Source organism: Alexandromys fortis, unplaced genomic scaffold, assembly GCF_014885135.2.
Source record: "Alexandromys fortis isolate MF-2015 unplaced genomic scaffold, M_Fortis_MF-2015_v1.1 scaffold_36, whole genome shotgun sequence".
Taxonomy (NCBI): domain Eukaryota; kingdom Metazoa; phylum Chordata; class Mammalia; order Rodentia; family Cricetidae; genus Alexandromys; species Alexandromys fortis.
This window is the reverse complement of record NW_026067915.1, coordinates 10,618,137-10,641,090: the sequence shown is the minus strand read 5'-3', so window position 1 is coordinate 10,641,090 and position 22,954 is coordinate 10,618,137. Positions and strand designations below refer to the sequence as shown.

The 22,954-nt window shown below is 46.0% G+C and overlaps 2 protein-coding genes across 9 annotated transcripts in view; one reads left to right on the top strand and one right to left on the bottom strand.

Moving 5' to 3' along the window:
• Positions 1-21,054, bottom strand: part of Kif9 (kinesin family member 9) — a 55,286-nt gene extending 34,232 nt beyond the window's left edge. For 3 of the 7 annotated variants that reach the window (XM_050139575.1, XM_050139570.1, XM_050139576.1), the window contains exons 1-9: positions 20,765-21,054; positions 14,851-14,944; positions 12,154-12,319; positions 8,228-8,334; positions 6,660-6,884; positions 3,900-3,983; positions 3,693-3,785; positions 2,031-2,178; positions 959-1,023 (exon numbers count right to left, since the gene is read on the bottom strand). In XM_050139575.1, coding sequence (XP_049995532.1) covers positions 959-1,023; positions 2,031-2,178; positions 3,693-3,785; positions 3,900-3,983; positions 6,660-6,884; positions 8,228-8,334; positions 12,154-12,319; positions 14,851-14,944; positions 20,765-20,874 — 1,092 coding nt within the window. In that variant the 5' untranslated portion in view covers positions 20,875-21,054. Of the gene's footprint in view, positions 1-958; positions 1,024-2,030; positions 2,179-3,692; positions 3,786-3,899; positions 3,984-6,659; positions 6,885-8,227; positions 8,335-12,153; positions 12,320-14,850; positions 14,949-19,599; positions 19,840-20,764 lie in introns of all 7 variants that reach the window. The other 4 variants (XM_050139571.1, XM_050139574.1, XM_050139572.1 and 1 more) reach the window with 4 other exon arrangements.
• Positions 21,055-21,156: 102 nt separating this feature from the next.
• Klhl18 (kelch like family member 18) overlaps positions 21,157-22,954 on the top strand; it is a 53,924-nt gene continuing 52,126 nt past the window's right edge. For both annotated transcript variants that reach the window (XM_050139467.1, XM_050139466.1), the window contains exon 1: positions 21,157-21,391. In XM_050139467.1, the coding sequence (XP_049995424.1) occupies positions 21,263-21,391 (129 nt within the window). In that variant the 5' untranslated portion in view covers positions 21,157-21,262. The remainder of the gene's footprint in view (positions 21,392-22,954) is intronic.

Below are 22,954 nucleotides of genomic sequence, written 5' to 3'. Positions count from 1 at the left end.
GGATCTCTCTCTGAATCACGTGTGTCCACAACTCTCCCCTCTTAAAACTGTCTTGGCTCCAGCCATGTGCAGAAGAGCCAAGGGCTCAGCCTGGCGAGACCCAGCAAGGCTCTGCAACTTTTCTTTCTTTCCTCCTACACCCTCCTGCTGGGTGGCATGAGTCTCATCTCAAGTCCTGTTGTCACCTCTACCAGGAACTTGTGCGGCCTGCTGCCAATCTTCTACTGCCACCCACCTCAGTGCCCACCTTAGCCTCAGGAAAAAAAATCCTCTCCCCTCCCTGGCCTCTTCTGAAGGTTTCTCCCACTCAGGACCCTACCATGACCTAGGGCTGGGGCTTCCCTTTGTGGATGCGGCTCTGACAGATGTCTACTGTTTACCTTGTGAGAGCAGCACCCCTGGAAACATGCTCTTTATCCACAAAACCTTCTATGCTCTCCTTGTATGAGCTCCACGGTTAAGGCCTGCCTCACATCTTAGCTGCTGCTGCTGCTGCTGCTTCTTCTTCTCCTTTTTCTTTTTTGTTGTTTTTTTGTTTTGTTTTTCTTGTTTGTTTTTTTTTTTTCATTTTATTTATTTGATTTTTCGAGACAGGGTTTCTTTGTAGCTTTGGCGTCTGTCGTGGAACTAGCTCTATAGACCAGGCTGGCCTCAACTCACAGAAATCTGCCTGCTTCTGCCTCCCAAGTGCTGGGACTAAAGGCATGCACCACCACCACCTGGCTAGCTTTTTCCTTAATATGGGTTATTGCTTGGCATTTGGATCCTGGCCTCTGTCACCCTCGGCAACTGTGGCTCGGATTCATCCCTGGATCCCTGACAATGCCATGGATAGTGACCATCTGAGCCAGTCTAGAGTCAGCCTTACTCCTCCCCCCACCTCAACTCCACCCCCCTCACCCGCCCAGCACCTGTGGGAGGAAACTGCAACCTGGTTGCATTGGCTGTCTCTACATACCGTTTCTTCTAACTGGGCAGCTTCTCCATAGATGTTTGTCACAAGGACCATATTGCAGTTTCCCCCTGCAGAAAGCAAAACACAGGAAAGTCTACAATCATGTATGCCTTATGACACAAGACCCACTTAGGGTTCTGTTATGGACTCAATGTTTGTATCCCTACAATCCTCATAACCTCTGAAATTCCAACTGCAAACACCCAGTCTGATGTATCTGGAGGGGCCTTTGAGAGGTAATTACACTTAGATGACGTGAGGGCTTTCATGTGCAGCTCCTATGATGGGGCTACTGTCTTTGTAAGATACACACACACACACACACACACACACACACACACACACCATTCTTTCTACAAGAAGTGGCCAGCTGCAAGCCAGGGATGGAATCTATTGGCATCTTGATCTTGGCCTGGCCAGTCTACATAACTATAAGAAACAGTTTGTCATCTAAGCCTTCCAATCTATGGTACTTTGTTTTAACAGTCCATGCTGACGTAGAGGCGGAGGAGACAACCCTACTCTGCCTGAGGCTAGGAGGCAAGAGACAGAGAGGTAGGGATGGAGAGAGACCGTAAGGTGTACCAAGAAGGAACCAGGAGAGAACGACAACTCGGGAAACTGGAGAAAGCTCAGGAGGGAAGGTACAGGTTAGGGCCTTTCTCCTGACATCACAGGAATCATAAGCAGAATCCAGGGACTGTGTCATTAGGCCCAACACAAAGCGGGCCTAAAGTGGGGGCGAAAAGATGGCTCCCACTGTTGTGTCCAGGAAGAAATAAAGGAAAAGAGGGAAATGATGGGAGAGGCCCTTTTCCCGAGTCTCCAAGACCACACAGATCTCCGCCAAACAGTTCAGGGACAAGGGGGAACACAGAGGCAAAAGTTTGAGTAGAGATTCTAAGGTGCAAGCAGCAAGAGTGCAAGAAGGCTTGCCTGTGGGTCTGACTGGCTTCATTCCTCAAGAGTGGCAACTAACTTCAACCCGGGGCAAAGTGGGTCTCTGATCCCTAAGGGCAGATAAGGCCAGCCTAGTCTTCCCCAGGAAGACCCTCCTTTCTGTTCACACCCTTACCTAAGGAGTCTTTTAGGGCGTGGGTGAGCTTGCACTGCCGGAAAGGAATGTGGTCCCGCTTCTGGTCCCCAAGGGCAATGATGGCCTGCTCCAGGAACGACAGCGACTTGTTGATGTAGGTGGCTTCCTTTAGGACTCTACCTTCTGACTGCAAACAAAATGTCTGGGTCACTCTAGACAGAGGAGGGAGGCTACCCTATTAAAATCGTCTACCCTTCCTAGTTTACAGTGATACAAAAGTCTACAGTCATGCTGGGGCCTCCTTCCCAGAGCCAGGACTTTTTTCTCCAAGTTAGGAGTGTTTTCCATCTTGGGCTACTGATAACTGTTACAGTAAAATTCACAGGGAGCCGTGCAGTAGTGATGCACGTCTTTAATTCCAGCACTCGGGAGTCAGAGACAGGAGAATCCCTGTGAGTTTGAGGTCAGCCTGGTCTATGGGAGCTAGTTCCAGAACAGCTAGGACTACACAGAGAAACCCTGTCTTAAAAAATCAACCAACCAACCAAACAATAAGAAACTCGCTGGAACATTCACATGAAGGTTGATGCGAACAAGAATACATACACTCAAGTCAGGCAGTGGTAGGCCTTTAATCCCATCACTGAAGAGGAAGAGGCAGACAGATCTCTGAGTTCGAGGCCAGCCTGGTCTACACAGGGAGTTCTAGGATAGCCAGGGCTACACAGAGAAACACTGTCTTGAAAAACAAGAAAACAGACCAAAAGAATATATACGTGAATATTCATATGATACTCATTCCAAGGTGCACCCTGATGCAAATACAAAAGTACATGGAATACTTGAGCAAGTATAATATTTACAGAAATATAGTAATACACACACATGCAAATGCTCAAAATATTTGCATAAAATTTTACATTAAAATACTTTTGCAAAAATATGCTTAAAATTAAACATGCTTGTGAATATTCCTATCCAAATACAGAGAAACATCATACCAGTGTGGAGCATTTGCTGAGCAATACTGAAAGTAGGGGAGGGATAATTAAAAGGAACCCAAATCGTTCCCATCCAAAGAATGTTCACAGGAACGAAACCTTTGTAGTGCTCCTGCATCTCCCTACCATGTAAAAACTGTTTATGCAAAAACCCCCGCTGTATTTCCAAAATGTGATGACCCAGAGAGGTCACACTTTCCTCCAATTCATTTGCACCACTTTTCAAAAGTAGCCAGTCACCAAAGTCTGTGAGGTCAGACCCCAGCCAATGGAGAAATGACACAGTACTCTGTTAGGAAAAAGACCTATCGTATTTTTCGCTGGGTCTACTTGTTACCTGAAAGAAGCAGTGTACCCTTTGGCGAAAGTAAAAGCTTACTTGCCAGTTTACTTTCATTTTGTGTGATGATGGTGAGGTCCTAAACCTGGGTTTGTTTCCAACACAGGCACTAGATTAAGGGGAGTCATGTCATGAACAGTTTAGAAAAGCCCTGTAGAGTACTAACTGTGCCCGGCAGCAGCTACTCTCCCTCCAGTGACCCCTTACTGCACTCCACTTCACCTGGCTGTTCCCAAGCATCCAGTGTGGGAGATGCATACGTGGGTTCTATGCCACAGGCCTGGGAGGTACATACACAGGCTTTATGCCGCAAGGTCCATGGCTTGCTGACAGGGTACCCACCCCACGACCCTTACTTACCCCTGTCTTCCCCAGCCTCTCTGAGCCAGCCAGATCTACCAAGTTGATTTTGGAAGTGATATACTTTTCATCTGATAAGGTCCGAGAGTGGGCCTACAGAAACATCCAAACAGAATTCAGAATGCAGCGGGAGGAGTTTCTGGCTGGGCAGCGTCACCGGTCCCGGGAGTCACCCGTCCCCATGCTGAACAAGGAACGCGCACCTACCTCCATGTAGATGGTGAAGATGCAGTGTGACCTGGATGAATTTTTGTTCATTGTGTGGGAAGCGATGATCCTGTTGGTCTCTCCCTGAAGAGGAAATTATACGCAGCATTTCGAAAACCGGAATACCTGAGTAATTTTCTAACACTCACACCACTATGATCAGCCGGGCCTTCTGGGAAAATGTCTTTTGAAAGCTAATAAAAGGAAAACAAACTGGAATTTGGTCCTATACTTTCACCACCCGATATTTGGGGTGAAGTGTATAAACTGGTGTTTTCTGAAAAGTGAGACACAGTGAGAAGCAAGATAGGGGTTGGAGAAATGGCTCAGTAGTTAAGAGCACTTGCTGCTCTTCCAGAGTTGGCAGGTTCGATCCCCAGCACCCACATAGCAAACTGTCTCTAACTACAGTTCCAGGGATCCAGTGCCCTCTTCTGACTTCAGTGGGTCTTGCAAGCAAGTGGGATGCCCTTCTGTATGCTGTGAATATGTTTTATTACCATTGGTTAATAAAGAAACTGCTTTGGCCTATGGCAGGGAAGAATAAGGCTAGACAGGAAATCCAAACAGATACAGGGAGAAAGAAGGCAGAATCAGGGAGATGCCAGCAGCTACTGGAGAAGCAAGATGTGAAGTAATAAGCCACGAGCCTCATGGTAAAATATAGACTAATAGAAATGGGTTAATTTAATATATAAAAGCTAGTTAATAATAAGCCTGAGATAATAGGCCAAATAGTTTGTCTCAGAGTGGTTATTTAGGAACTGGCAGGTAAGAGACAAACCTCCAGTTACAGTACACATACATTCATGCAGGCAAAATACTCATAGACATAAAGGAAGTGCCTTGTTCAAGGTGTTGTGCAAGTTTACTGGGGTGTGGGGGTCATCAATGGTCTTACCTAGTGCTGAACCCTGAATGCTATAATACTGACCTGCCAGGCCTCCTGGTACAATAGAGGCATGGTAGTTATGTGGAGCATGAATAATAAAAGCTCAGAGATAGATATTGGGGTTCAAGCTGAAGATAGAAAAGCAAAACAGCCAAGCCACAGGAAAAGTCTTACCCCTACCAAGACTGGGCAATTGCAGACTGAGCCTTGAACCTCTGTCTCCTCCCATTTTATATTCCCCTTTAGTGCTGGGATTTTTTTTTTTTTCTGAGACAGGGTTTCTCTGTAGCTTTGGGGCCTGTCCTTGAATTAACTCTTGTAGACCAGGCTGACCTCAAACTCACAGAGATCTGCCTTCCTCTGCCTCAAGTGCTGAGATTAAAGGTGTGAGCTACCACCACCTGGATCTGTTTCTGTATTGATCTTGTGTAGCCCAGGATAGCTTTGAATTCAATAAGATACATCTGCCTCTGTTTCCCAAATCCATATGACCCTCAGACCATATGTAAAGTTATTACAGAAATCTTTCAGTTCTTGCTCCTGAGAAGTCTTCTGAGTTACCCTGGATAGTGGCTTGGGAGCTGGACTTCCAGACCACTAAACTTGCCTAACAAGTTTGGTCCTCAGCACTGCTAAGAGGGTGAGAGAAAAAGAACACAATTAGTTCATCTATGTAAGGCCAGGCATGATGGTGCAGATCTATAACACCAGCTACTCAAGAGGTGAAGGTAGGAGGATCACAAGTTCAAAGCCTACCTGAGGCCGGGCGATGGTGGCACACGCCTTTAATCCCAGCACTCGGGAGGCAGAGGCAGGCGGATCTCTGAGTTCGAGACCAGCCTGGTCTACAGAGCTAGTGCTAGGACAGGCTCCAAAGCCACAGAGAAATCCTGTCTCGAAAAAAAAAAAAAGCCTACCTGAGTTGCAGAATGACATCATAGCCAGCCTTGACATCTTTGGGTTTTTGTTTGTTTTTTTGGGGGTTGTTTTGTTTTGTTTTACAGGGTTTATCTGTAGCTTTGGAGCCTGTCCTGGATCTAGCTCTTGGAGACCCAGGCTGGCCTCAAACTCACAGAGATCTGCCTGCCTCTGCCTCCTGAGTGCTGGGATTAAAGGCGTGTGCCATCACTGCCTGGCGGCATCTTTGTTTTTTTTTTTTTTAGATGAAGTCTGACTATGTAGCCCAGGCTGGCCTTAAAGTCAGCCATCTTCCTGCCTTAGCCTCCCAAGTGCTGGCATTACAAGAATGTACCATTACAATTGACTCAGCCTGGGCAATTTAAGAATCTGTCTTAAAATAAAGGAGGACATAGGAGAAGCTGGAGAGATGGCTCAGCAGCTAAGAGTGAGCACTATTCTTGTAGGAGGGCCCAAATTCAGTTCTCAGCATTTACATGCGGAAGCTCAAAACCACCTGAAGTCAGTTTCAGAGAACCCGATGCAATCTCCTGGTCTTTGCGCGCGCACACACACACACACACACACACACACACACACGCATACATATAATTAAAAATTAAAATGTTTTCAAAAGTAAAAGGGGGTTAGAAATATAGTTCAGTAACAGAGGACTTTTCTAGCATGTATAAAACCCTTAGCTCAGCCTCCAGCACCACAAACAACCTCACAGAAAGAAAGAACCGGAAGGACATAATCTAAAATATGTTTTTGTTGCTTTAAATGAAAGACATTTTATGAATTTTGGTTCTTCTTACTCAACACTAAGATTTCTAAATAAACACACATGAATTTTCATTCTGATTATCAAAGTAAATAAAACTATGAAGGAAGTAGGGAAGTGTAAGATAAGGAAGGGGGGAGGGGAGAGGGGAGAGCAAGGGAGGGAAGGGGCTCTCTGATTACCTCACCTCAAAGAGAAGGCTGAATGCATCCTCCTCTTGACTTGTGAGGTGGACCGACAAGCCCTTAATGAAGACCCCTTGAGGGTTTTCCACGATGGTCATTGGTGTGACTGAGGGTCCAACATAGGGCAGCGTCGACAGGAGGTCAAACAGGTTCTCGTTATAGATTTCCAGGTAGGAAACACGCACAGTGATGGCATGTGTGGGGCGCTCTTCAATCATCTTAAAAACCTAGATGGAAATTTGACCACAGTCACTAAGAGCCAACTAGTTAATGTCAGCCCACGTCTATCTCAGGAGAGAGCATCAGGAGTGCAGCACCATTCTTGTCCTGAAGGGGTTCCCAGTCTGGCTGATGTCATGATAATGGCCGCCATCAACACCTCGTGTTGTCAGCCTACCGTCTAAGACTATCCACTTCCGGTTTTATTGTTTTGGTTGCTTTTTGACGCAGGCTTTCACACTGTGTCCCTGGCCGACTGGAATTCAAAATGTAGCCCAGTTGATTATCTAACTCACCAGCTCCCTGCTTCAGTCTTCCCAAGTACTGGAATTACAAGTATGAGCCATCGTGCCCAGCTAGAGATGTTCAAGTGTGCTGTTTGTTTTGAGACAGGGTCTCATGGAACCCAAATTGCTTGGGAATTCTCAGTGTAACCAAAGATGACCTCGGACTTCTGATCCTCTTGCCTCCATTTCCTGATCACAAACACATGCCACTGTGCCTTTTTGGTCCTTCAGTGCTGGGGCTCAAATCCAGGGCTTTGTGCATGTTAGGCAAGCTCTTTACCAAGTGAGCTACAGTTTCAGCCTTTACATATTGAAACTTTGACAATGGGATAGTAAGAATATTACTTCAGAAAACGAGCATGTCGGGTTTATAAGAAAGGCTCCCCCACCCCAGAGACAGGGTTTCTCTGTGTAGCCCTGGCTATCCTGGAACTTACTCTGTAGATCAGTCTGGCTTTGAACTCAGAGATTCAACTGCTTCTGCCTCCTCCGAGTGCTGGGATTAAAGGCATGGACAACCATGCCAGCCCAGCAGGAGGAAGGCCTTTGCATCCTCACAACACCTGGGCTAGCAGGTCCCAAGGGAAGGCCCTTCTGCCCAGGCTTCTGCTTTAATCCCAGAACCATGGCTGCCACAGTCTTAAAGGCTCAGTCATGCTCTGCTTCTTGTCCTTCTTCTTTCAGGAGCTACTGAATGGAAGAAGCCACAGCAAGATAATACATAAGCTCGAAAAAAGCTGCTCCCCTTCATTAAAACCAGCAACAAGCATGATTAGGCCCTCCAAATCCTTAATTACAGGGTCACAGACATGGGAGCAGCGGGAGCCTGATTAGCATGCCTGCTCTCTCCTTCACAAATAAGGAAGCAGGCTTAATAAGTCAGCGAGAGTCTGCCTGAAAATCAAAGCCCTGGTTTTCTCAGGACTCTGACTCTACCCCAAGCGCCGTCATAGCATCCTGTCTCCAGAGCCAATGCTAGTTATAGTTCACTTGAAGGCTCTAGTAGCCAACCTGGAGGGAAGAGGGTAGCTGTGTGGCATCCCAACCAGGGGCCCATTCTCTACCTGCTGCAGGGCACGAGGGAGAATACCCCGGTGCTTGTAATTCTCAGTTGCCCCCGTCATGGTGTATGTCTTGCCGGCTCCTGTCTGCCCGTAACACATGATGGTACCTGCAAACATTTCAAGATATGTCTGAGTGACATTCAGACAAAGTCACTTCAGGGACAACTCTTGTATCCTCAACATGCTTGGTGCCATCTGAGACACTTGATAAAGTTAAGGTAGCTAGTAGAAACATCCAAAGACATCAGGACTGGAAGAGGGCAAGTACACAGAGAACAGGGACCTAAACAGTCAGAACATGAACTTGTGCCCTCAGCCTGTGATCTACATAGAGCTCTACACTCTTCTCTTCCTAGATGACCTGGTCCTAGGGTTAGGGGACGCTGTGGCTGCAGCTTTTCTTGAAGAGAATAGGACGGAGCCGGAGCATTAGACTCCAGTCCTTCTCAAGGCCATGAACGGAGAGCTAGCAGAAGACACCCCACAGAGACAAGTTTCCAGAAAGAGAAGGAGTAAGAGGGGTGAGCTTTTTTGTTGATCTGTTTGAGACATGGTCTCACGTAGCCCACACTGGCATCTAGCTATGTAGCCAAAAATGACTTGAACTCCTAATCTGCCTGCTTCTACTGCCCAAGTACTGGGATAGCTAGCCTGTGACCCTACTCCTTGCTAAGAGAATTTTTAATAGACTACAAAGCTACTAGTTAGTACCATGTCACTTCCAGAAATGGGTCACCATGACTGGGCCATGACCTGTGTCCAACTGCCTACCCTGGCAAGACTTCCATTTGCACCTTTTACATCATCATTGCTCTGGGACGCAAACCATTGTCACCTTGGGTGCTGGGATTGGAGGTAGGTTTTAAATGAGGGGCCCTGATTCAGCATCTGAGTTGGAGCCAGAAACAGCAGTGAGCCCATTGCTAATGAACCAGAAGTCATTCAGTTGGCAGTCAGAGCCCATCTGTAGCTCTGTAGCACCAAGTACCTGACTATTAAGCTTCCTAGTTCTCAATCCCCCCCATCTTTACCTCCAGGCCACAGCCTCTCAGGGAATCATGAAAATATCATTGGTCAGTGAGGACCACACATATTTTTCACATGAATAATATATTACAATGCTGGCACCTCAAGACTCACTGGATTTTCATCACAAAACTGAGTCTGGCTATATAATTCAAACTGTTCTCAAATTCCTAATCAGCCTGTCTCTACCTCCCAAGTGCTGGAATTACAAGCATGCACAACTATGCCTGGCTCTCTTTATGGACATTCCTATAGAAAATCTAAAACTTTTGGAGCTGTGTATAGCAAACAGAACATGTGCTTAATATTTGCTTTTTTATGCTTCCTACCAAGCAACCAACCAGCAATAAACCCTTGCAAAATAGAGAACACTCTAATCAGTGGCCACCAGAAGCAAAGTCTGTAAACTGCAACTTTATTTTTATTTTTAAGTTTTTTTTTTTAATTTTTAGATAGGGCCACATGTAGCTGAGGCTGGCATCTCACTGGTAGTAGCTGAGGATGACTTTGAACTCCTGATCCTACTGCCTCTACTTCCAAGTGCTGGAATTACATGAATTTGCTATTGCACCACACTCCCAAGGTGCTGGATTTTTTGTTTTGTTTTTGATTTATTTTTAAATGTATGGGATGTTTTGCCTGCATGTCTGTCTGTAGATCATGTGCGTGCCTGGTCCCAAAGAGGCCAGAAGAAGGTGTTGGACTCCCTTGGAACTGGCGTTATAGAAGGTTGTGAGCTGCCTGTGGGAGCTGGAAATTGAGCCTGGGTCAAGAGCAAGCAGTCAGTGCTCCTAACTGAGGAGCCATTTCTCTAGCCCCATTAACTTTTATAAAGATTAAAAAACAAACAAAACAAAACATATGTAATGGCACAGGACTGTACTGTAATCATAGGACTGGGGAAGCAGAGGCAGGAAAACTGGCACAAGGTCAAGGCCAGTCTGGGAATATAGAGCAAAATCCTGTTTAAAAACCTACTTTATTCCAGCACTCAGGAGGCTAAGCATTCAGATATGTGAGTATGAGGTCAGCCTGGTGTAGACAGTGAGTTCTAGGATAGCCTAAGGCTACACAATGAGATCTTGTCTCAAAAAACAAAAACCAAACAATAACAACAAAACCCAAACTAGGTGGTGATGTCACACACCTTTAGTCCCAGCATATGGGAGGCAGAAGCAGGCAGATCTCTGAGTTTGAAAATAAAAACTTTAAAATAGTCTTTGAGCAAATAAGTTTATAAAAAAACTAGAGATGACTGGAAAGGAGGAGACATTTCAGGGTCAGGTAGAAACCTGGTGCAAGGAAAACTCCCAGGAATTTACAGGGATGACCCCAGCTAGGACTCCTAGCAGTAGTGGATATGTACACTGAACTGGCCATCTCCTGTGATAGGTGAGACTTCCAGTGGAGGGATTGGGACATCAACCTAGCCACACAACCTATGACCCACAGTCTGTCCTATCTATGGGATGTGCGGGGGAAAGAAGGGTGTGAGGGTTGCAGAGAGATGTGGCAGCAGCCAACCAATGACTGGTCCAGCCTTAGACCTATGCCATGAAAGTGAGCCCACCGATGTCACTGCATGGAGTGCCAGGACCCAGAGGATGGATGGCCCAGAGACTTGGAACAGAAGCAAACGTGACTGGAGGGAAAAAAATGTCAATGTAATGAAGCTGAACAATATTCTGCTATACTCATAGATTTATGAGTATACCCCCAATTGTTATCAGTGAGCCTTCATCCAGTAACTGATGGAAACAGATGCACAGATCCACAAACATTAGGCCAAGCTCAGGGAATCCTGCTGAAGAGAGGGAGGATGGGCTGTAGGAGCCAGAGGGGTCAAGGACACCACAAGAAAACCCACAATAACAACTAACCTGGGCTCATAGGAGCTCACAGAGTCTGAACCAACAACCAGGGAGCTTGCATGAGACTGACCTACATATATGTGACAGTTGTGTAGATTGGTCTACTCGTGGGACTCCTAACAGTGGGAATAGGGGTCCCTAACTATTTGACTGGCTTTGGGGAACCTGTCCTCATACTGGACTGCCTTGCTCAGCCTGAATACAAGGGGAGGCGCTTAGTCCCATCAAAACTTGATATGCTGGCCGGGCGATGGTGGCGCACGCCTTTAATCTCAGTACTCGGGAGGCAGAGGCAGGCGGATCTCTGTGAGTTCGAGACCAGCCTGGTCTACAGAGCTAGTTCCAGGACAGGCTCCAAAGCCACAGAGAAACCCTGTCTCGAAAAAAAAAAAAAAAAACCTTGATATGCTATGTTTTGTTCATCCCCATGGAAAGCCTGCCCCTTTCAGAACAGAAACAGGAGTGGATGGATGGAGGGAGGGAGGGAGGGTGGCGCAGAGGGGAGGTTGGGGATGGGGAAAACTGGTTGAGATGTAAAATTAAATAAATGTAATTTTTAAAAATTCCCAATAAAGTTATTTTTAGGCTATGCATGGTTGCTTATACCTTTAATACCAGCACTTAGGAGGCAAAGGCAGAGGCAGAGGTAAGTAGTTCTCTGTGAGTTTGAGGCCAGCCTGGTCTACATAGTGAGTTCTAGGCCAGACAGGGCTACATAGTGAGATTGATACTGGGATTAGGTCTCCCTCCCAAAACCTCAATGTTTGAGAGATTTGAAACAAGACTATAGCTGGTAACCTGAGAACCATGAAAAGTTGGGGTCTTCTAACAATCCAACAAAGGTAAGAGACTGGATAGAACCATGCCTACAGCAGATGTTCTACCACTAGAGCACAGGCTGACAAGCTTAGAATGTTAGTAGGCAAAGGTCTTAGGTCTTATTTTATTCAGAATAAAGTATCTCTTGTACCTCTTCCTCCAGGAGGGTCTCCGCAGAGTCCTAGATAAAACAACAACTGATTAAATTACCATTGTATCCATCAAGGGCTTGAGAAACTGCATCCCTGGCGACTGTTTCATAAACCAAGTCCTGGGAGGCATCATGAAGAACTCCATCCAGCTTGAATGACCAGTCTGTCTGCTGGTTATTGACAACTCCTCTCCGACTATCTTTTTTCAAGTGAATATCAATGCTCTGGGGGGGGGGGGTGGAGAGAGAGAGAGAGAGATCAGGTGTGGATGATACACACCTGAAATCCCCTGCTGGAAGGCTGAGTCAGGAAGAGCTGGAGTTTCAGGACGGTCTACATAGTAAGAAACATCAAAGAAGAGGCAGTTGGAGTTATTTTTAGGAAACATTTGTAAAATGATCTCTGATAGCACTCAGAAAACAGAGGTAGGTGGATCTCTGTGAGTTCAAAGTCGGCCTGGTCTACATAGAGAGTTCCAGGACAGCCAGGGCTACAGAGGGAGATTGTATCAAATAAACAAACACATAATCACTGATAACTGAGGAATGACAGAGAAAACAAAGGATGTGAAATTTTTAAAGTTTTTAAGATTTATTTTACATGTGTGACTATTTCATGTAAATGTATATGCGTGTACCACATGTGTGCCTGGTGCCTGCAAAGTTTAGAAAAAGGTGTCAGATCCCCTGAACCAGAGTTACATACAGTTGTGAACTCTCTCTCATACTGGTACTGAGAATGAAGCTCAGGTCCTCTGCAAGAGCAGCTAGTGGATAGAACTTAAATACAGAGCCATCTCTCCAGTCCCAATTTATCAGGTTCTGATTAAATCAGATTTAGCTACATCCCATAAGTATAGAAGCTTTGAATTAGGTAAGAGTAGCAGTGAAATTGGAAAGAATGGCCCTGGCTTTCAGGCTCTGTCTGTGTGGCCACAGGTGGTGACGCCCTCTATCCTCCATCTGTGTGGCCACAGGTGGTGACGCCCCTCTATCCTCCATCTGTGTGGCCACAGGTGGTGACGCCCCTCTATCCTCCATCTGTGTGGCCACAGGTGGTGACACCCCTCTATCCTCTGTACTATGTTCAGGGTTTACTTCACAAACAGTTGTAAATCACTGGGAGTAATGATGAAATGGGCACATAAGTCTTTGAACTTTTCCAACATAGTTAGTCACTTGTGTTAAAGTAAATTGCATGTTGGGGGATATTTAATCACACTGTGAACTCCAAGTTTGCATTTGTATTAATTAAAAAAAATTAACCTTGGGTCAGGAGGCTGTGTTTGCAACCTGTTGACAGAAAGTGATCATAGAGTACCTGAGGGCATCCGGGGGAGATAGAGAGACACTGGAAGTAGCAGGGTGGGGTTCAGAGTGGTGAGGCCTTTTCTGGTTTGGGGAAACCAAAGCATGGGTCTTTGGGAGACACCAGCAAGGAGAGAAGGTTAGCTAATTGTGACCCAGCCTCTCTGATGTAGCAGGTTTTTACCCCAGTCTTTGAATTTTGAGTCTTATTTATAAATAGAATGACAGAGAATTAGTTAAAGCTGCCTTTAGCAGCTGGGACAGAGCAGGTGCCTGTGGGAACAGAATTCCCACCAGTCTGTGGCCTGAGCAGCCAGGCCACTGCTAGAGAAGCAGACTGGCAACTGAGGAGTTGCAATTGCTGGCTGAAATAGCAGCATGTTAAGGCGTAGCCACCATGCAGAAGTTAAAACAGCTAATCAGCAGATTTTCAGATGTACCTTCAACCAATTCCCAGTAAGTTCCCAAGCATTTTTAAAGACATTTTTGCGAAACAAAGACTCGCTTTGAATTTAGGTATTTGGACTTTTCCTTTCAGTCTCTCAGCTGTTCACAGTATAGCACCATGCCCGCTAATTCCCAGCTCTTGATGGGGGCTCTCACTGCAATCTTCTACTGGTTGCTAGAACCCAAACTCCAAGACCTAGCCACCTAGAGAAGAAAACTACGGCCAAGGCAGAAGGGGTCACCAGGTGTGGTGATGTGTGCCTATCATCCCAGAACCTGGGAAGGAGAAGCAAAAGGATCAAGAGTTCCAAGTCATTCTCTGTTAAACGGCCAGTTGGGTTACATGAGACCCTGTCTCCAGAAAAAAATCAAAACAAACAAGCAACACCACATATTAAACATTGCCTCCCAAGGTTCCTGCTCTGTGCTTCTCTGTGTGTCAAAATCATGCCCATGGAGCATGCTATCCAGGGTCCTTGAGGTCTTTTCTGACTACCAGCACTTTCAAGACCTGAGCAATTCATTCTTGAACTATTCATTTAAAAAGGGTCTACCTGTAGGCTGGCAAGATGACTCAGTGAGGAAAGGTGCCTGCCACCAAGTCTGACAACCCAAGTTTGGTTCCCCAGGACCCATGTGGTGGAAGGAAAGAATCTACTCTACAGTCCCACAAGCTGCTCTCTGACACCCACATTTGTGCTGCAGCACGTGTGTGTGTGTGTGTGTGTGTGTGTGTGTGTGTGTGTGTGAACGTGCATACAACAGCATCCGTATGGAATCTGGAGGACAACTTTGAGGAGTTGATTCTCTTTCCACTTGTGGGTCCAGGGAGGAGAACTCAGGTCTTCATACTTGGTAGCAGGCAGGCAGGCAGGCATCTCTCCCCACGGAGCCATCTCTCCAGTCTCTCTGTTCGATCCTGAAATGGCTGCTGGGAAACAGGTCACACTGAGCTGGGAAAGGAAGGACCGGACAGGTGAAAGCAAACACATCGCACTTACTTTGTTGTCATCTCCGTATTTGATCATTTCGTGAGCAAAGTCATCAGTAGGCTTGACACGGACGAACGCTTGAACCTTTTTCCTAGTACCCATTCTAGCTAGAGAGAAGAGAACAACAACGGATTTAGCAGCCAGCATCAAATACCAACTAGAAGGGAAAAGTCATTTGTCAAGATTGTAATGAACGCCTGGCATGGTGGTGCACATATGTAACCCTAATACTTGGGTGGTGGATCAGAGTTCAAGGCCAGCCTCAGCTCCATTGTGAGCTGGAGGACAGCTTGGGCTACAAGAGACCAGCTGCAATCCACCATCACCACCCACCAAGTACATGAAGTACATGCCGCCCCCCCCCCCCCCGTCCCCCATCTTGGCCTGGTTGTAGCCGCTGTTTCTAGAAATGCCCTATGTCTAAGATGAGCCCATTCATGCTTTGCTTCATTTACTCCATTTTCTCCTGACATACTTGCTTGGAACACACTAAAGTCTGTTGCCTTCTCTTCATTAAGAGGTTTTTTTTTCATGCCTCTGTCTCCATCAGACTAACTTCAGAATAGATAAAGTATCTTTCAATATATAGACATATATATGTATATATTATTAGGGATGAGAGGCAACTGCCTTAGCCTGCGGCAGTGGTCCAAGGTCAATGCAGTCAGTTCTCCCTTCCACCTTGTGGGTTCCAGGATCAGACCTGTGTCCTCAGGATTCCAATGCAAGCACTTTACTTGCTGAACCATCTTGCTAGCCCTAGAATAAATATTCTTTTCTCTTTGTTTTGATTCATGTGTGTCTATGTGAGTATATATCACATGTGTGCAAGGACCCTTGGAGGCCAGAAGAGTGTGTCTGATGATCTGGAGCTGGAGTTACAGGCAGTGATGAGCTGCCTGACATTGGTGCTGGGAAAAGCAATAAGCACTTTAACCGCTGAATCATCTCTCAAGCCCCTCATTAAGTGTTCTTGATCTAGTCCATAATCAAATAGATTTTCTCCTCTCACATTGATGGAAAAAACAGTCTTTTGTTCCCCCTCTTGCTCTCCTAACACCTTAAAAAAAGGTTTGTTTTTATTTTATGTCTGTGGGTGTTTTTCCTTTATAAATGTCTGAATGCAACATATGTGCCATGCCTGTGATGGCCAGAAGAGGGTACTGGATTCCTCTGGAACCAGAGTTACAGACAGTTGGGAGCCACCATGTGGGTGCTAGGAACTGAACACAGGTCCTCTGGAAGAGCAGCCAGTGCTTTTGACTGTGGAGCCATCTCTCCAGCCCCCTCAAAACAGGGAGTCACACATATATTTGTCTTTATTCACTATACCATAACTATATATATATGTATATATATATATTAAAATAAATGTTTGCTGCAGCTTTGTGGATGGACACTGTAAAAGAATGGGATAGTTGTGATAGGGAGGCAAGCTTAGTCAAAAGACTTCTCTAACTATGAAGAGTTCTCTCAAAACAGATAAGACCTTGTGGTTACAGAAACTAAAGTTAAATGAAATCCAAATGCTAGTTAGAAGAGATGTCACCAATGGGACAGCTGCACTGAAGTCCCACAGTGGAGAAGCAAAGAAGTGACTGAATGGAATTGATATTCAACTACTTTGTTTTGTCTTGAGACCGAGATTCATGTATCCCAGTCTGGCCTTTTAAAATTAATTAATTTATTTTTTAAAATTAAAATTAAATTTTAAATTAAAATTAATTTAATTAATCTAAGTGTGTGGAAGTCAGAACACATGGGTTCCAAGGAGGAAACGCAGATCACCAGACATGCAAGGCCAGTAGTATTCCTTTACTCATGAGCATCTCCCTGGCCCAAGGCTAGCCTTTAACTCCTTCGCCTTCTCTCTTCACGTCCCAGCTGCTGTTGTGACAGGTGGATACTGTGGTGCCCAGCTAACTGTCATGACTTTAAGGGGGACTAGAAACTTGGTCACTTTTTCCAGTGTTTCATGCTGTATAGAGATGCTAGAGGACTAGAATGACACAAAATCCTACGACTCTAAGAAAAGGTAAATAAAATCTACTTATCAAAATCATCTATTTTGTTAAATCTAGCTAATTTATACTAAAACTCAAGAAAAGACTATAAAAATATACTAAATAATTTGATTAGGAAAACTGACATAGTACAGTTTTAAGCTGAAGCACTCTGTGTGTGTGTGCACGTGCATGTGTGTATGCACATGTGTGTGCATGTATCCTTACCTGTGAGTGTGTGTACAAGTAGAGTGGAAACAGGATGTCTGCACTATTGATTTCCACCTTATATTCTGAAGCAGGGTGTCACTGTACCTGGAGCTCACCATTTTGGCTATGCTTGTTGGCCAGGAAGCCTAAAAGATGCACATGTTTCTAAGCTCCAGCGAGCAGCTTTTATGTGGGAGTTATGGATGCAATCTCAGGTCTTCATGCTTGAAGCGGCAAGGACTTTATCCAGTGAGACATCTCAGAGCCCTAAGATGGGCCCTTCCTAAGTCAGGGGTGGGGGCAGACCACTAAGGTGGTCTGTGGTGTCTGCCTAAAATTGCAGCACTTGGGAAGTGAGGGCCTGAAGATCAGAAGTTCAAGGTCATTCTCAGTTATGTAGAGAGTTCAAGGCCAGTCTGGGGTAAACAACACCCTGTCTCAAACAAACAAAAAAAAAAACCCAACACCATTTGTAACTATTATTGTACAATGTACAAAACAAAATTTAAATACAGAAAAGGTCCACACAGCGGGATGTAGGCTGCGCTGTACACTTCCCCTCTAATTGCCCCATCAGGGTTGGGCAGGTTCAAGAAGGAATAAAACATCTTCCCCCAAGTAACCTGCACTTTTACTGAGAGAGGAGACAGGGAAGAAGATTGGAGAAAAGGAAAAACAAGCATTTATCAGCAAAAAAATTGGCTGAATTTATGAAAAGTTAGGGAAATGTCAGACAAAGGAAGTTGATTCAGTCTCCTAACAAACTGGGTGGATGTGTAATGATTTTTAAAAAACCTTTACAGAAAAACATTCTCATGTGAAACAGAATCTTTTCTAATACTCATAGAAATTATATAAGGCACCAAATGTTGTGGCTCATGCCTTTAATCGCAGCACTCTGAAGGCAGAGGCAGGAGGTTCTATGAGTTTGAGACCAGCTTGTTCTACATACCGAGTTTTAAGCCAGCCAAAGCTACATAGTAAGACTCTGGGTCAAACAAATAAACACATGAAAAAGGAATAAAAGGGCCAACAAAATGGCATGGGTAAAGGCACCTGCCACCAAGCTTGATGATCTGAGTTTGACCCCCAAGGACTTACACGGATGGTGGAAGAAAAGACCCAATTACTCCAAGCTATCCTCTGACTTTCACACATGTTCTTTGGCACATATGGGCACTCGTGTGGGCACACAATGCACACATACATTTAATAAACTATAAAAATATTAAAAGCATATTAAATAATTAATAGTAATATTTTACATGTACTTTTCTAATAGATGTGCAAAGGTGCTACCTAACAAAAATTAGTCTAGATTTTAAAAGTATTAGTGGCGTTCACATTTCTAAACACAGCTCAAGATCATTTCCTCTTGCAATTACATCATCACTATGGCGTTATGGATCCTACAGAAACAAATTAACTCCAGGGTGCTGCTCTGCCAGCTGCCAGTTTTGACAGTGTGGATACAATGAAAGCATCACCCATCATATGCAGAGCAGGTAAACCAGGTAAGCGAGCACAGCACTCCCAGATTGCCTCTTCCGATGTGAGCATTTTCTATCCTTCAATGACTATTTCATGGGAGCCTTTTCCTAGCACTCTTGGAACTTTTAGAATCTTTTGGTTGCTAGAAAATTATTCCAAAAAATATTGGGGTAAGACAAAAAAACGTGCCGGGCAGTGGTGTCGCACGCCTTTAATCCCAGCACCCTGGAGGCAGAAGTAGGCGGATCTCTGTGAGTTCAAGACCAGCCTGGTCTACAGAGCAAGTTCCAGGGCAGTTAGAGCTGTTACACAGAGAAACCCTGTCTCAAAATACAAACAAACAAATAACAAAATAGAAAAGAACAGGACGTGGCTTGGTTGAACATTTTTGTCTGCAAAACTGAGCTCTATGGAAAAAAAAAATTCCGACGTAGCTCTAATGTGAGGCCCAGACTAAGGAAACAGAAGGGAAGGTTTCATTTCCAGCTCCGCTTTGACTTATATTACCGAAAACTGAAGAGTAGAGAGAAGTGGTTTGTTGGTCACAATTTTATAAACTGCTTTCCTTGAGATAGTGTGTCACAGTGTAGCCCAGGCTGGCCTTGAAACACAGTCCTCTTGCCTTAGCTTCCCAAGGGTTGGGACAGCGCCTCCAGGTAAGGGGTGCACTTTCTACTCAATTATCTACAGTTCTGGGAAACCCTCCTCAGGACAAACCACAAGAGCCCATCTTCCTGCCCAGGAAGATTCCAGTGCCATTGAGGATAACCTCTGGAAGGGATTGTAAAGAATCCAGGGAGCTCTGGAAGCAAGTTCCAGGCCAGCTCAAGGACTTTCCCCCAGCTTTCCTCCTTCTCCGCCCTGAAAAGTCCCGCATGCACATGCACATGCAGTAATCAGCCATCTGTTGTCCCCGAGGCTCTCTTGATGCTCATGCCACCAAACATTCCTGGAGTCACACGCAGCCTGCAATGGGCCCTTCCGAGGATCTATGCTCCTTGTGCGATCCTACTACTCAACAGCACATCAAAGCCGCATGCCATTTTGCACTTACTGAAATACTGCTTGTTACCGTTCTTGTGTCGCTTCATTTATGTGGGCTTCAGCTCTCAAAGCAAACTACAAGCTGCTTGAGGACAAAGACTGTGCCTTGTATCTCTTGTGATTCCCCCCACAGGGTCCAGAGCAGTGCCCAGCACACAGCAGCTGCTCAGGAAATGGTGGTTGGTGGTGATACTCATGGTTGGGAATCAGAGGGTGACTGAAGCTCCACGCGTGGGTCCATCTTCAGTCACTACCGAGAAAGTTCCAAGGTACACAGCGTCACTCGTCTCCCACGCTACCTCTAACTCCTGGATCTGCAGGCTTCTTGAGGGAACTCTGATTTCCAGGTACAAGAAGCCATGTTTAGTCTCGACACACCCTCCCCATTAGGTGCTGTACCTTTCCCTCAGAACTTTGCACAGAACAACCCCAGTCATTTGAACGCAATCCTTAGGTACTTCTGGTATGATAAAGTGAATTTGAGTAGCCATTTCTTCATTTGTTTTGGGCCTGGGAATGAGCAGAATACCCATAACCCATGAAGACTTGACTGGAGGTGAAAGACCATTCGACGGGATGACTGATAGGCACTAGAGGTCCCAATCTGCCAGGCTCTTACTTAGATCAGGGGCAAAGAAACAACTGCCCAAGAAACAACAGCATCTAAACCCACAACACCTACTATCACCCAAAATTGGCATCCAGGCAAAACTGGTCTTTCTCTTATTTCTCACCTAGTGAGTGGAATCCTTTTCTAAAGTGTGTGTGGCAGGGACCATCGGCCCCATTCCCGTTCTCCTCTGGATTGTTTTCCTCCTCTACGGCCTGAATGGCTCGAAATGATGATGCCGAAGGTTTCTCCAGTTCGAAAACTGAGGAGTGAAGTGTCTGAACGACCTCTGCCACTCAACCTCACGCCCTCTTTGTCTAGGGCGAATCGTGAGACCCCGGTGGAGACTCGTGGGACTAGAGAACATTAGTTCAGAAACTCCACGCTCCCCTAACCCGCGATCAGGCTGAAAGGGGCACAACGATAACACGCTCTTTAGAGGTTCCTCGGTTTTTACAAATAAAGGCGCCAAGAGGGGTTCGGAACCCAGCTCCTGCCAGCACCCAGGATATCCTCACCAGGTTTCCCTTTTACCTAGCCCCACCGGCGCGTGAACACTGCTCACCTCGCGAGGCAGCGGCACTCGAGTAGAGCGACCGCTATAACTGCAGCGACTTGAGGGATTCTGTTCACAAGCTGGACAGCCAGCCGACAGGCTGTGTACACAGTCGCCATGGCAACAGGACGCTTCCAGAGACTCCGGAAGTACTGTAAGGTGGTGGCGAATCGAAGTCCACATTCCTCCGTTGAAGACACAGGCAAAGTCAGGGCTGAACAAAGAAGACGGAGATGGAGTCAATTAACTTGAAAGGCTCAGAGCAGCTGTATACGCGAAACTGGGATTTAGGTTGTTGGGGGGGGGGGGGGGAAGAAGGCTACGCAGGTATGAACCAGGAAGCGGGGCAGCGAGACTTCCGGTGCAGAGGAATTTGCAAGTACGGTGGCCGCGCAGGCTCGCGGGCTTTCTCCGCGCTCCGAGCTGCCGTCGGCGTGCTCCCTTGCCCCGCCCTGGTTAATGTGAAGCCTACCGGCCAGGCCTGCGCAGTTGCGGCGGCCGGGGAAGATGGTGGAGGACGGCGCGGAGGAGCTGGAGGACTTGGTGCATTTCTCCGTGTCGGAGTTGCCTAGTCGTGGCTACGGCGTCATGGAGGAGATCCGGCGGCAGGGCAAGCTGTGCGATGTGACTCTCAAGGTACCGTGGTCTGGGCGGTGGCTGGCTGAGGGGAAAGCAACCGAGCGGGAAGAAAAAAAGGGGTGGTGGACAGGGGAAGAGAGGTCCAGCGGACTGAGGGTGGAGAGAGGTTAGGGGGGAATAGAGAGGAGAGACAGCGGTGCCAAGCGCAGAGCAGGGGATTGAGGCCAAGTTGGGAGAGGAAAAGAAGCAGCCGTTCAGCCATTGGAAGGAAAGACTGAGAGTTGTGCCGCTGACGCCCTAAGAAAAGGAGACATTGGGGTATCCGCCTCCTTTTCTGTCACACACACAAGAGAAAATGTTCTTATGGCTAGTCTATGAAGGAAGGGGCGGTGGCTGAATCCACATTCCGATGGACACTACTAAAACGTCTTGTCTTGTCATAAAGTCATTTTTTTGTGCTCCTTGAAGTTGGCTGTGCTTTTGTAGAGGCTAAGCCTTCTCTTCGGGAGTCATTGCCTGCCCTTGGCGCTTTTACAATCGGATCTAGAGATCTTTTGATGTGGACTGCTCTGCTCCACACTAGAAAACAACCTACATTCACCACCTAAAGGTCCTGGAGGGCAGGCTAATGGACTGCTTGGGGAGAGGATATATTCGCCACCTGTTCCCTACCAGCATTCTGGTCTGGTGTTCTGTGTTTTGAATCATGCTGGGCTGCTCCTTGATTACACGGCTGAGCCAGGTGGATCCCCTCCAGGTGGGGAGCTGCTGCTTGCCTGTGGGTTTTCCTGCCTGACTTGGCCTGCAAGGCTCTTAGTGTCTGTGCCTGGCGCTCCCTCTTCCTGTTTCAAAACAGCAGAAAGACACAGACACCTTTTAGCTTTTATTTTCTACTTAGTTAAGGAAACTTTGCTTCTCTACGTATTCGAGTCAGACTGCTAAGTAGAGATAGGATGGCTAACAGTTTGGCACTTTAAAAAACAAGAGTCTAAAAATCTGGCTTTGGAGACAAGAGAATTTGCATTAAAATTCTGGCTGTAAGTTGGGCAAGTTACTTAATTTCTCTAAGGTCACCTTTTCCAAATGTGAAGATAAAGATGATTCTTAAATCTCACTATTAGTGAGTATTAAATGGGATATTTGGTATTCTTTGTATGACACCTGTCATAACCTTTTCATCAATCCTGAAAGAAATGGTTTTCTATTAGAGTACTGAAATGGTCTACAAAGGGCTGGGATCTTCCCAGGTAAAAGTCGGAAACCTAGAGGGTTAAGAAAACGAAGCTGGACTAAAGGATGCAGAAGATGACAAGGCCACTAGGAATTTAGACACTGAAGAATGGCTTAATTGTGGCAGTAATATTTGAGATGAGACCAGTGAAAAACAGTAATAAGAAAGAAGTTTTGGGGTAAGATTTAGGCTGTGGACTGGCAGTAGGTTGATTGGGTAAAGGTATTTGCTGCCAAGCCTGACCACCTGAGTTCAATCCCTGGGACCCACAGAGTGGAAGGAAAGAACTGACTCCTGGAAATGGTCCTCTGACCACCACAGGTATGCTGTGGCACACACACACAAGCACACACACACACATGATGAATAAAAATGTCTTTTAAAAGATC